This window comes from Pieris brassicae, chromosome 5 (assembly GCF_905147105.1).
Source record: "Pieris brassicae chromosome 5, ilPieBrab1.1, whole genome shotgun sequence".
Lineage (NCBI taxonomy): Eukaryota > Metazoa > Arthropoda > Insecta > Lepidoptera > Pieridae > Pieris > Pieris brassicae.
The window spans coordinates 19,431,127-19,444,756 of record NC_059669.1 but is presented as its reverse complement, the minus strand read 5'-3'; the positions used below and the strand labels follow the sequence as shown (position 1 = coordinate 19,444,756).

Genomic DNA, 13,630 nt, shown 5'->3' with positions numbered 1-13,630 from the left:
TATAATGGTAAGTTATCTGTGGCTAGTAAAGAACACGGTTTAGTGTCAGTCTTACGTCAGTTATATTAGATAAAAAAATCTCATTACTCCGACTTCATCGATCCCTTGCTACGCGCCACGAATACGTAATGAGCGGACTTGCTTAGCTACTGAGCCATCGCGGTTAAAGGCATTTAACACGGAGACGGTTACGCGGCGGGTTTTTTATACGTCCTTAAAGAGAGATCAAATGCTATTTATAATCGTTTCAAAATCATATTTGACAAATTCAACCACTTCGATCAGCGATTTCAAGGTTATTTTTACAAATTATCTTTTAAACCTACACTTTTTATCAATGAGAGATGTGCTTGCATAGGATAAGGATAAATGTAACAGGTAACAACAACAAGGAAACTTTGTTGGTACCTACAGTAGTTTTTGAATTTTTTGTTTCGTGCGTAAAAAAAATTCATTGGTTGTGAATTATTGATGATTTAGGGTTATATGTTAGTAGAGGATTGTGTTTTTTGTCTATAAAAACTGTAGTACTATTTGTTGGAAAGCTAAAATACTGTAAAGTTACACCAAATCCTCGTAGTCGTTTTTGCCTGATTAAACATTCATTCGGAAGGGATGCATTTGCTGAGTTTTGCTTATATTTGATTAGTTAAAATATACACGTGAATCTACATTTTGTTAACAAAATAAACAGTGATTTACGAAATCGTAAAGGCTTTTAAAACGTTAAAAAGAGCATTTCGAAGCATACAGACCGTGGAATTATAAAACTTTTTACTAAGAATTGTTTTTTTGTGACGTCCCAAAGCGGGTACACGCGGCACGTATGAATAGCCCAAAAGGCATTAATGTGAGGGTGTATTATTTGAAAGCCCGTAACAAACAAAAAGTTTATTAAATTGACAAATTCGGAGGGACCCGTTGTCTGCTTGGACTGCGAGTTGTTCGTGGTTAACTTTATAAGCCTTTATTTTACCAACTTTTACTCGAAAGCCTTAACTACCTAAAGATAAAAGTTCAGTACAAGTAATATTTCATAGACAAACCACTTTTTAATAAACATGGAAATGACAGTTTTGCAAGAATATTAGCAATTATATTTATTATCAAAAAATAAATTATTACGCTGTTACAAAACTTTTTGAATTTGCTTTAATTTTCTATTTATCAATTTTTATAATAGTCAAAATAAATAATATCTAGGTAAGGTCCTTTTAATATTATATTTTAGTTATTATATTAAGGTTTATAGTTTTAGATTCAAAGAATGTTTTACTTTGCTAATTAATGTTAATATTAACAAACATGTCTTAGTTATTTTTCAATTTTACATAATAAATGAATAAATATGTATTTAAAGTATTTTACCCCAAAATGAGCATTCTGTGTCCATTTTATTGATGGATGACTCTATACAACTCTGTGATCAGCCGTTTGTGCCTGACGATACGTGCCCACGTAGATTAGACGACGAGAGATTATACACAATGTTTTGCATCGTACTGGTGTTAGTTTGGCACGTAGTAGGAAAAAAATACACACATTGAAGAATTACTAACATGAAATTTGCTACCACGCCTCTGAAAATATTGTTATTTAATTTTATTTAAACATATCTCTTCATAGTCTCTATGTAATAATACATGCAAAGAGTGTTAGAAAAGTTAAATCTAATTTATTATATAAATCTTATTGTCTTTGGTTAAAACATAGCTTTTACACATTGAAAGAAAACAATTTTTTAACCGGATTAAAGATATTTGTATTATAAACTTTTAATTATTTTACATAATTTTTAATTAAAAATTTTCTGACGTTTCGCGTGCTTTACAGCGTGCATGTACACGTGACTGAAGACAAAAGGTGATAAATGTCAAAAGTATCGCAGCTGTAGAAAGTTCCGTTATCTGTATTTTTTTTCTTTCAATATATAAATCTTTAAAAAAAATCTGTGACAGTTGTCAGCGGTTGACGAAATTAATACGTTGTTTGCTATTGAATTTGTTGTTTCAACTATGATATTGGTTAAGTATTTGTAGGGGCCAACACAATGAGCTTCATCCGTATAAGATTGATGACTGAGCAAACATTTCGGGAACGTTTCACGTCATAGTGACTGCGCATGTGCAGGTAATAGTGTTGGGCTGTCGATATTGTTTTTTGTTAATGAAAATAAAGTTCCTGATATAAGAGTATCATTTCTGCCATCTATGATATTATGATATCACTAGCATAAAATATTTAAAAAATAGTGTTACAATTCAAAAATTTGTTTTGATAATTAGTGCTATCATATTATATATATATATATATATATATATATATATATACATGGTGTTGTGTGGTATTTTGAATTCTAAAATACCTAATTTTTAACTTAAACTTAAAATAAAGGCTTATACTGTTCAATAAACTTTATGCAATCCATTTTTTCCTGCGCAGCGGAAATTTGCAAGTATGTAGTTTATATCAAGTTTCGTTTGTATCAATAGAAATCCATTGCTAACTAACTTGCCACATGTTCCAAAAAGTCTCGAATACGTTTATCGACTCTGATCAGCACTATTCCCCCTCTACAGATAACGCATGCGCACAAGAGATGGAAGCAAGCTGGGTTGCTAGGCAACGGATAACATGAAACGTAGCGCGTAGCGTAGCATGCTCGCATAATCTTGATTCCGTAACCCATTGTAGTAAATTTTTCACTTTTCAGTTCACTCACTGCTACGATTTATTATAGTCGTAAATTATCTTTACCTGTCCAACTTACATTGCCTTTGTTATATTCACAATAGTTATATATATATAGACTATAATGATATATATATCATCATAACTAGTATTACTTATATTAACGCTTATTCTTTTCCAATATTATCAAAGAAAAATACCTTCAAACAAGTCTTATGTCTACCACTTCATCGTCGTTTGTGTGTGTGAACTTAACACACAGTGTAGGAATTCAGAGCTTAGTATTCATTCAAATTGTATAAATATTCTTAGCTAAGTATGCGTCTTTCAACCATGATGTTCGTTACCCTTGAGCCGTTCGAATCCCGGCTGTGGCATTGCATATTTATCATTCAACGGACGTAGTTATCAATTTTCATAACGCAACCGCATTGTGAGGAAATCGACATGTCTCAGGCACAGACGTAAAATATAATGATCCAAGAAATAAATGCATTATGCAATCGAAGGCCAGGACCCCATACGGTTGTATTGCTACTATATTTATTATTTATTTTACATTTACTACTATATACTACTTATGAAGTGTAGAACTTATCAAAATATAGTAAAATTACATCTAATGCTCAATATAGTATTACCGTATTTCTGGTACAATTTAAAATATTCACGGATGTTCTCCCAAACAGGCATATTGAATAATTTATGGAGCCAATATTATTCTCAATACATAAAAATGTATGTAATGCATGATAGTGTGAATCTTGTTTTTCTAATTTACAGTCATAGATCTATAGTTAATTTAACTTTTTAAGATAAAAAAGAGTTAAGAAAGTGTATCCTAGTGGCTTCAGCGTGCGACTGACTTTCGTGAGGTCGTATTTTAGATCCCCGTATCAATGGGACTTCTATGTGCGTACTTAACACTCGCTCGTACGAAGGAAAACTTCGTGATGAAGTCGGTATTAGTCCGAAAACGTCAACCGGGTGTATCAGGCACAGAAGGCTAATCACCTACTTGCCTATTAGAAAAATAAATGCTCACGAACAAAAGAATAGATATAAAGTGTTAGTTTTTGGTGAACAACGGTGAACTACAATATTTAATAGATAACGATTACTTAACGACTCTTTAAGTATAAGGTAGTACATTTTAAATAGGCATTATCTTCCGTTTGAGTACATGAGTTATTTAAATCTTTAATGTCAATTAGCCGTTAATGACACTTTGAATGTAAGCCATGCCTTTAAATTGTATTTTTATAAATTTCAACTTGTCGTACATTTCGGTAGTAAATTCTATAATTTATTGTTTGCAACGCCCTCTTGTAGATCGTTGCGGTACTCTGTAAACATCCAAACATTCGTTTCTCTAAACAGGGTGGCGCTTTAGGATATTCAAATATTAATATATAATACAAAGTCGGGTTTCTTCGAAAACTTTTAAGTTGAGATCGGCTGGAACGATTTTCATGGTTTTTATTTTGTTTCATTTGTCTATAAACATGTTACCGAATACATTGAAAACCACGACATACATATAATATAAACATTTTAAACCTAAATCCAATCATCTACGAACGATTAAACGTTTACGTTTTATGTTTTACCTTATAAAGTGCCATTTGTTATTGATTTAAAAGTTAATAAAACTAAATATTTAAAGCTCGTTGTTCGAAATACATAATTTCAATTTAATAACTTTTGATGAGAGTGATCTCAAATATTTTTTTCTCGGCCGATCGTCACATTTATTAGGTGAGTCATTGTTGAGATTTACTTGGGTTACGTTAGACACATCTTTATTTTGATATATACTTTTTGTTAATTATAATTGATAATAGTTACGTCCACTATTTAAAATTTTGTAGTGAGTGTTTAGTGCGTTTTTGAGAACTATCGTGAGGCAAGGTATTAGCATCAGTCTAACCTCTCTTTGTTCCCAAACTAAAATTATGTGCCTTTCTTCCTGGTAAGAAGATATTGTAACGAGGTATGTACTCAGGACATATTATCTAAAATATAAAAATGAATCGCAAAATGTGTTGGTAAGTGCATAACTCTACAAAGCCTGGAACAATTGTACCAATTTTTTTTTTTAATGTTCATCGAAGTCTAAGGATGGCTTTTACGGCGAGAAAAATTCGAATAATTTCCGGGAAAACACTAAAACAGCCCTTTTCTTTTTCCCATACAAACGTTTTGTAAATAAAATGTAGAGTAAATTTGAACTTTAATGCTATTCAATAAAGTTCATATTAAATAACAAGCACTCATTGTTGTCTGCAATGTCGCGTTCCGAAACACAACAAGTGATACTATCGCAAACCCGACCAAATTGAATTGTTAAAAAAATGTGAGAGCTATACATAATTAGTACTGATTTTTAATTTAGTTGGCTTCGCGATTTTATTTATTTTATTTTAGTTTCGGCATGCGACATAAAATGCTGTCTGTTAAACAAATGGCGGAAAAAAAAGGATTCAATTTTGGAATTATTAATTTAATATCCCTATCTGAGCAAAATTATTTGAAAACATACTAATGGGAAAATATATCAATAAGCCACAAAATTTTTTAAATATTTGTCACTTTTAGGTTCCCACTATCCCTTTAGATTATTTTCCAATCAGGTTTGAATCCTAAGTTCGCCTCTTAGTTTGAAGCTCTCTAGCAGACATCCCAGTCGGGGTTTTTTAGTGGGGCACAGAAGAGTCGCCAAAGTTCGTGGAAGCGAAGATTTTGGTCACCCGAGCTGAACCTCACACATCAGCCTATCATCAGGGTGATGGTTCTGCCATGATAATTTTTTGCGCCGACTATAAAATTGGTAGGAACAAAAAACTGCCACATTTCAAACCTTTTTGACAGAACGAAGTCTGTGGGGTCCGCTAGTTATAGTATAAGATTATGTATCGACCGCCACCAAACCGTTCTTTGTGGTACACTCGTTATGTGAATAAATTACCAATAGGTATAAGAATTTGTGTCGAGGTACTTCTATAGTACTTGCATATTCTTCGTCTTGAGTATTGATACCCTACATATAGACTTTTGTAAATTACTTCTAAGTACAAATCAACGTCTAATAGTAAGACAAATTAACTATGTATTTGCCCATTTTGTTGAGCGATAAAAAAATTCTTTAAGTAAATAATAATAAAGCCCGTTTAATTTCCAATCATGACAAAAAAGATAATATACAGTTTAGATTTTTTACATTTTATACATTATTTTATTTATCTTTTTATCCTATATATTTCTCAGCTAAATTCAATATCCTCGATCGGAACCCCTTCGCCTTTCCTTCAGTTTTTTTCCAACTGACTATGTACTTTCTTTCTCCATTTGTTTCTTCTGTTTCTTCCTGTTACCGCTTCTATTTCTTCTATCCACCTTTTTTTGGGGCAACCTCTTCTCCTTCTTCCCCTTGGTCCTTTCCATACTGTTGTCTTTTATAAGTTGGTTGCATAACATTTGTCAGTTCAATAACCCGAAAATCCCTTTACGTAACTTAGAGGCAAATACTTTTGATTACTGGCTGTTACAAATAATCTAAAGCTGTTAAAGGTGTGAGTTGTATATTACACATATACAACTCACTTCTTCTTTTCGATTTACACTGATTTCACCATGATTTTCTTCGCTAGGGACCAATATAACACCGATTATTTCAAAGATTTATACATTACGTCTGATGTTAAAGCATAAACAATAAAAATCTCACTCATAGTTGAGTAACGAATGCAATCAAAAATAATTGTTTTAAGACTTATTTATATATTACTAACTAATAATTTTTTAATTCTAATTTATAAAATATTCTAAAATTTTAATTCAAACGTTCGGGCAGGAGGCTCATCTGATGCTATGCTCCGCCGCCCATGGACACTCAATGCCAGAGGTCTCGCGAGTGCCTTGCCGGCCTTTTAACTATATACTTTTTGTTCTTCGATATCGTTCTACTTCAACAACCTTTTAATTAAGAGTAGAAATGAATTATTTTGTAAGTTTGTAACAAAAGTGCTCAGTTTCATAATACTTACCTCATTAGAGCTGGCTTTGTTCGATAGTTAATTGAATTCCTCACATTTTCACTACTCATTGTACAGATGTAGTTATAAAATAAAGTAAAAAAAAATATATTTAATTAAATTGAATTGTATATAACAATTGTAGTACCTACAACTTTTTGGCGTAAAAGAAATCACTTCCCATTACCTAACCCATTATTACAACTACTGAAGCTTTTGATGTCGTGTGAGATGAAAACACAATCCATATTATTACAAAGCTGTTACGACGTGCCATGAGCAGTCACTATAATCTGGAGTTGCTAATTATAGTTCCGTTAAAATAAATAAAATAATTATTTAAAGAAAAAGCTTTAGAGCCTTCTATTGTATTTTATATTAAGTTTTTCATACAAAATAATATAGTATTTATATAATAAACGCGATTTAATTAAGATGAACAAAATAAATATACAAAAATAAACTTAAGGTAAACATATTAAGCTATACAAAACCAACAAAAAAAAAACTTTGCCGTAGTTCATACTCGCACTGCGAAATAATTTTTTTTGATATAAAAAGCTTTGCTTGCCTCTCTTTTTATTACCAATTTTCGTGGAGTTAATGAAAGAATTAAATAATAAAGAATAATAATATTCTGTGATTGATATATTATATATGAGTTTACAGGTTTTCCAAACTATGTATCGAAATACATATGTTAGACACATTGAATTTGATTATATTTTTATCAAGTATATTTCTTAGTTACGCTCTGAATTACATAATTTCTTAGTAAGTGTTTGTGGTCATATAACATATCACTCGGTTTATTAAAATAATATACTAAAATATTGTATAACCGGTGGGACTTATCATATCATTATTTTATCGACAAGTGTTCAGCTATCTGAGACACATGCGGTGGATTTGCGACCAACATATGCCGGTTTTCTCAAGATATTTTTCGTCAACAACTCGAGTTGGTGTTTTTAATTGTACACATGAAAATAATAATCCGTTGGTGTGTGAAAACTGTGTGAATGGCACGTTAAAATACAAGCCTACTATTTTAAAATAATACTTCTATTAATAATAATATTAAATATAATACGGATGATAAATAACAAATAAATAAACTGAAAAACACCAGTGCGATGTTAACTTAAACGAAGCACGGGCGTACCTTTGGGCGATTGTTATAGGTTGTATCGATCCAACCAAATTACGCCCAAAAAACGTTTTTTCCTTCAATCTCCTAATAATATTTATTCGGGCTTATAAATATTCTGAATAATGAGCGTTGCTTTAACAAAAACTTAGCTATTCTTCCGTTATAGATTTATGATTTTAGAAATGAAAGAAACTTATTCCGGTGAACGAGCCCAACGTTGAAACGCTGAGAAATTTTACTTTGAAGTGAATAAATCTACGGACTTATTTTAGTTAACAAATATTGGAGACGGTTTAGTACAATGTTGTTATGTCTTTTTCTCTTACAAAGACCTGACACTGACCATTTGGAGACGTTTACCATGTGAAAAACTTGTAGTCAGAAGTGAAATTTATTTTAATATCCGAAATCCTTTTACGGAACTTTTTAATTGCTTTCTATTTCTATTCTTAACCAATTATGTTACCTGAACTTGGTTATTTTTAGGGTGTGTTGCGTGAGTTGGAACAGAAGAAACCTCAACTGGACGAGTTGCTGCATACGGCTGAGAGTCTCAAGGGTACAGAAAACAGACAGCAGCTACATGGAAAAGGTATGTTTAATTATTTCCTTATTTTCATTTCTTACAGAAGCTTAATACTAACACAATAGAAACCTAAACCTTTTTATAACAAATTATGAATACTGTAACACCACATAACTACGTGCTTCTCTAAGTAAATGTGTATGCACTTACGTCACTGCTAGCAATTGCATGCTGGGTGATTATTTGAAGTTGGGCTTCAGTATCTCAAACATTTTATTATATATACCATAAAAATATAGTGTGTTACAAAGGGGACCTTGCTATCAACTTTGCCTGACAAAAACAATTGACTGATAAAGAAAATATATTTTGTATATAATTTTAAAATATCTATCATAATTTTAAATTACCGACAGGGCATAGGGGAGTATGTATTTATGGAGAAGTCATCTATGATCTTAAAGCACTTAAACACTAGGTTTTGTTAGATTTTTAGGTTTCATAAAATTTTACTTATCTTATGCTTTTAATTCAAACCAAAAGCCTCTGTCCCTTGAAGTTCGTGATGAGGGATAGTAATTATACACATTCTAGATTTACGTACGTACGTGCGCACGTAGGCATATGTTACTTGTTTGGATCCCAGAGGAGGTAGAAAGATTGATGAATCTATAATTGCTTTCGCTTGATAAATTGCGTCCTTGATGTCAACAGTTGTGACGGTAAAAGGAAGTCATTTCACCAAACTACCTTATCAGGCTCGTTATTCGGTGCATATTTATTAAAATTGGAATAAGGAATCAGAACCTTAAAATGTCTTTGTAATATTCCTAGATTTTTAACGGGAGATAACCTAACTAGCTGATCAGTGAGATGCTATTTGCAGACTTTAGTACATTAGTTTTGTTAAAATATTCCTTTATTAATGATATTGACAGAATAACAAAGAGAGTCCCAATTTATTTATTGAAGTGAAACTTCGTTATCGGCGAATAAAAATTACCGTCACATTTTTCGATTACGCGTCACATTTTTCCATTACGCGCCATATTTTTCTTATCCCACGGTTGATTCGAATTAATTAAATTCTTTAATAATCTTAGTAGTAATAAGGTAAAATGAAATGATTGTATTATTTCTATTCATGTCTATGATAATAAAAGGCTTTTGTTAAACTTTATCTAATTTAAGTTTATTTAAGTTGGATATAGGAGATCAATTTTTCCAAAAATTAGAACATAAAGAAGTTTCACTTCTTTCGTGTGTACGCTAGTACACGCACACATATGTTTTTATTTATTAACACTTCGTTGCATACAGAAATATAATACATTGAGCTCCACCTAAGTAAACTGCTATCTTCCGTTATAAAGCCTAATATGACCCGTTTTTCTGTCTTATGATAACCATGTAATTTGTATATTAAGACTTATTAATCCTGGTTTAACTCGCGCGTATTTAAGCTATAAATACGGCTTTAAATTGTTTATCCCATATTTTAAACCCCTAGGGAATTTCTTTGGTCATGCTCCAATAAATAATTCACCATTTCGAACCAAGTTTAAGGCCTGCGTTAATAGGCGTCTGAACAATTGAGACATTTATTGCTGATACATTTTGCCGGAAGATAACGCCTCATATTAATTATTTGTCCTTTTTTTACACTCTTACTATAAGGAATTATTCAATAAAGTTTTTATTTTTTACCATTTGATAGTAGGCTGTTCTTAAAAAGAAATAGGGATGTTGTCGTCGGTCAGACCGTTAGGACTGACTTTGCGAGACGCAATATGCAAGCAGACTACATCTATAATAAATTAAATAGGCTGCTTAACATCTACCCGCTTACCGTCTATAATCTAAAAATACGACTAAAGGACTGGCTCATGAACATACCCTACGCAGAGTTGGAGCTTCTTCTGAGGCCTAGTATGTAGTACAGACTTTATTCATTCACTCACTGACTCACTCAATCACTCACTCACTCACTCACTCACTCACTCACACATTTGCACTCACACACTCACTTATGCACTCCAGTGTGTTGATAACAGTTAAAAATCAATAACAAAAAAAGTAAAAAAAGTTAATAGAAGATGTAACTAAATTATATATAAATTAAATATTTTAAGGAATGTATAACTAAGTTTGTTATGAAAGAGCTGGAAACCCTGACACAGGTATATTTTTTACTTAAAAGGGTTTCCAAATCTTACACATTGTAATGAAATTGAACTTAAAATGAATAAACATATTTTATTATTATTATTATTATTTAACGAAATTCTCGCAATTGGTTCGTCTAGTGCCATAATACGTCTAAACGTCATAGTATCATACTATAAAACATTATACTCGACAGATTATCAACTAATTGAGTGCTTCCTTCGAGTAGTAAGCTTTGATATCTCTATATATATATATAAAATTCTCGGGTCACAATGATCGTTCCCATACTCGACTGATTCTTATGAAATTTTTTATGCATGTTCGGCTACTGAGAATGAGAATCGGCTACTATCTATATTTCAAACCCCTCAGTGATAAGGTCTCCACACGATATTTTATTTTTTAGACAATTTTTTTTGTTTTTATCTTTTTATTATACAGCATACAAAAATATTTACAACCCTTAATTGTCACCCTTCTACGATCATCTCCTAGTTCTTATTAGTACATAGTTATTTTATTTAACTAAAACGTTTGCAGCTAGTATTCTATAAAATTATTTTCTGAAGAACTGGACGGGATGATTTTAAAAGGTTGTAAAATAGTGCGTGACATGTTGAGTCCGACTTTAAAACTAACACCTTCATTTGTTATTTAAATCAAATACGTCAAACTCATAAATATTGTATGTAGTTAATAAAAATAAATGCTTTCCAAGAATTACAAAGCCTTTTCCCATAATTGTATGTCTCAATTCGTCTATTGTCGTAAGAAACCTCGTCTATATTTATTTACTGTTACGAGTTGTCATTAAGTAGCAGTATTATAAATAAAGTGACTTCATTATAATTATACATATGTGTAAATAAATAATAATATTTATCTTATTTATAAATACGACTAATATTTAAATTTTCTATGCTAAACAGTAAAGAGTTTATGAGACAGTAGAACGGTAATAAAGACGAAACATAATAATTACACAAAAAGCACTGGCTTGTGTGTATCACGCATACTAGCTTTATGAGTGGCCCTATGTGTGTGTGTTTATGAACATTTTTACTGTTAACGTTTACGACCAGTGACGGGTTTACACCTGTTGTCGAGTGGAGCTTTGAAATAAGCACGTTTAATACTATTTGTTTGGGTTTGTTTGGTTTTATTATCTCCTCAAACGTTTGGTAGACCGGCAAGCCGGTGCCAGCGGCCTCAAACGGCCAAGTTTGAATCCTCTCGGAGCAAATTATATTTGTAATTAGTTCGCCGCTGTTAGGTTGTGACAACTGGATCAGTAATTTTTTACATGTCCATTTATAAATTATTTGAGTCCTTTAGGTACTTAACCTAATATAGGTTTTAAGTGTCCGCGAAAAACTTTGTTTCTCCATTTTTGACAGTATCGCTCGGTTAGTAGCTCAAGAAAATAACAGAATGTGTCGTAATTCGGTTGTCAGCATTAGCTTGACGCTCAACGAGAACATTTAGGGAAACATTCCTTTGCGAACATGTTTTGTATTTGCATCGCCTCGGTTTGTCGCCTTTACATGCATATTTTGTTAAATGCCGCCCTTAACTGTTAAATCGCCTGACGTACATTCCTTCTTTTGATTTCTGTAAAATTTAACTTAAACGTAAGACAAGTAAACATTATCCTTAAATGACAAAACTTTAATAACCTTATAATTTATGTTATGAACATGAAAAGTTTAATAATCTTCATGTAAGTTCCATAAAAAAAACAATAATTGAATAACTATTGCATTTGATAACTTTATTAGTAATCATAACAATCGAATATACATTATTTCTTAACCTATAATATATATATACCTCGCTGTAATGCGATACTTATTCGTTGAACGAGGAAAGCATCAGCTCTGTGGTCACAGGTACTATCTACCAGGCCCCAACATAACTCGTTAATATCTATAAAATAAGGTTGTTACGTATCATTTACGCAGTTAATGTAACTTTAATCTTAATATGTACTAAAAGAGAATCGTTAAGAAAAGGGTTTTGGGAACAAATTCTATTAACAACTGCATCTTCTGGCTCATTTTTATGATTAGGTAGGTGTGGTATTTCATGTTTGTGATGAAATGAAGTGTTTATTGTTATTCTGTGACAGTTTTCACGGCTACGGTTGGAGTCAGTTTCATTAAAATTATGAAAACAAAATTTTAAGTAATTATGTCTGCAGTCGCAATTATCTGGATGGCTGACACTTTGCTTATTTAAACTATCTATATTAATAATAATAAAGGTACTATTTATCCGTCATATATCTGCTTAGTTTGATGCAGATACATTCGTCTAATGTTTAGAGATTGTCAAGCACAGCCCTGGATTAAATAATTCGATTTTGCTTATGGCAACAAAACTTAGGAGAACAAATTTATAAAAAGCAGATAAACATCTTTTATGTCTCCTCTTTAGGTTAATATTTCGGCTTACTAATAAAGAAAGGAAAATAAATTGGTGTACCATGTTTGACGTTACGACTTAAGGAGTTTAAATTCGCCCACTTATAAACTAAGCTAACAGTGTTATTAATTAAATAATTCATTGAATAAGCAGTTAAAATGTAAGCATAAAATGCTTATAATTACTGTTCTTGTTTGGAAACATACAATGAATATTAATCAGATAACTTTGTTAAAATGTGATTGATTTGATTCGCCGTTCGTCCCATAGAACTCGTTAGCGTAATACTGGATCAGGTATTTATAATTTGTATATTTGTAATCGTATTTTGTATACAGTTAGAATAATATGAATGAGTGTACAGTAGAACACACGCAGATATGTCTACACTAGGCATAGTCTTATGTTTTTTAGTACAATCCAGTATGCTATTTTAACAATACAATATTTTAAAAACGGGTTAGATTAACAAATTAATAACAAGGTACTGTAGGGAACTAAATTAGACACGAAATATTTTCCTCAATGGCGCTACGAATTCGAAATGTTATGCTTTGAAAGCGCGGCTCAGAGGAGGGTCTACGCAGAGGGGTCGTAGAGATAAGTCGTAGATGGCTACGCGCACTAGAGACG

The 13,630-nt window shown here is 31.7% G+C and overlaps 1 protein-coding gene across 2 annotated transcripts in view; it reads left to right on the top strand.

Annotated features, from left to right (window-relative positions):
• LOC123709958 (dystrophin, isoforms A/C/F/G/H) overlaps window positions 1-13,630 on the top strand; it is a 331,052-nt gene that overhangs the window by 66,484 nt on the left and 250,938 nt on the right. For both annotated transcript variants that reach the window (XM_045661594.1, XM_045661595.1), the window contains one exon: window positions 8,365-8,470. In XM_045661594.1, coding sequence (XP_045517550.1) covers window positions 8,365-8,470 — 106 coding nt within the window. The remainder of the gene's footprint in view (window positions 1-8,364; window positions 8,471-13,630) is intronic.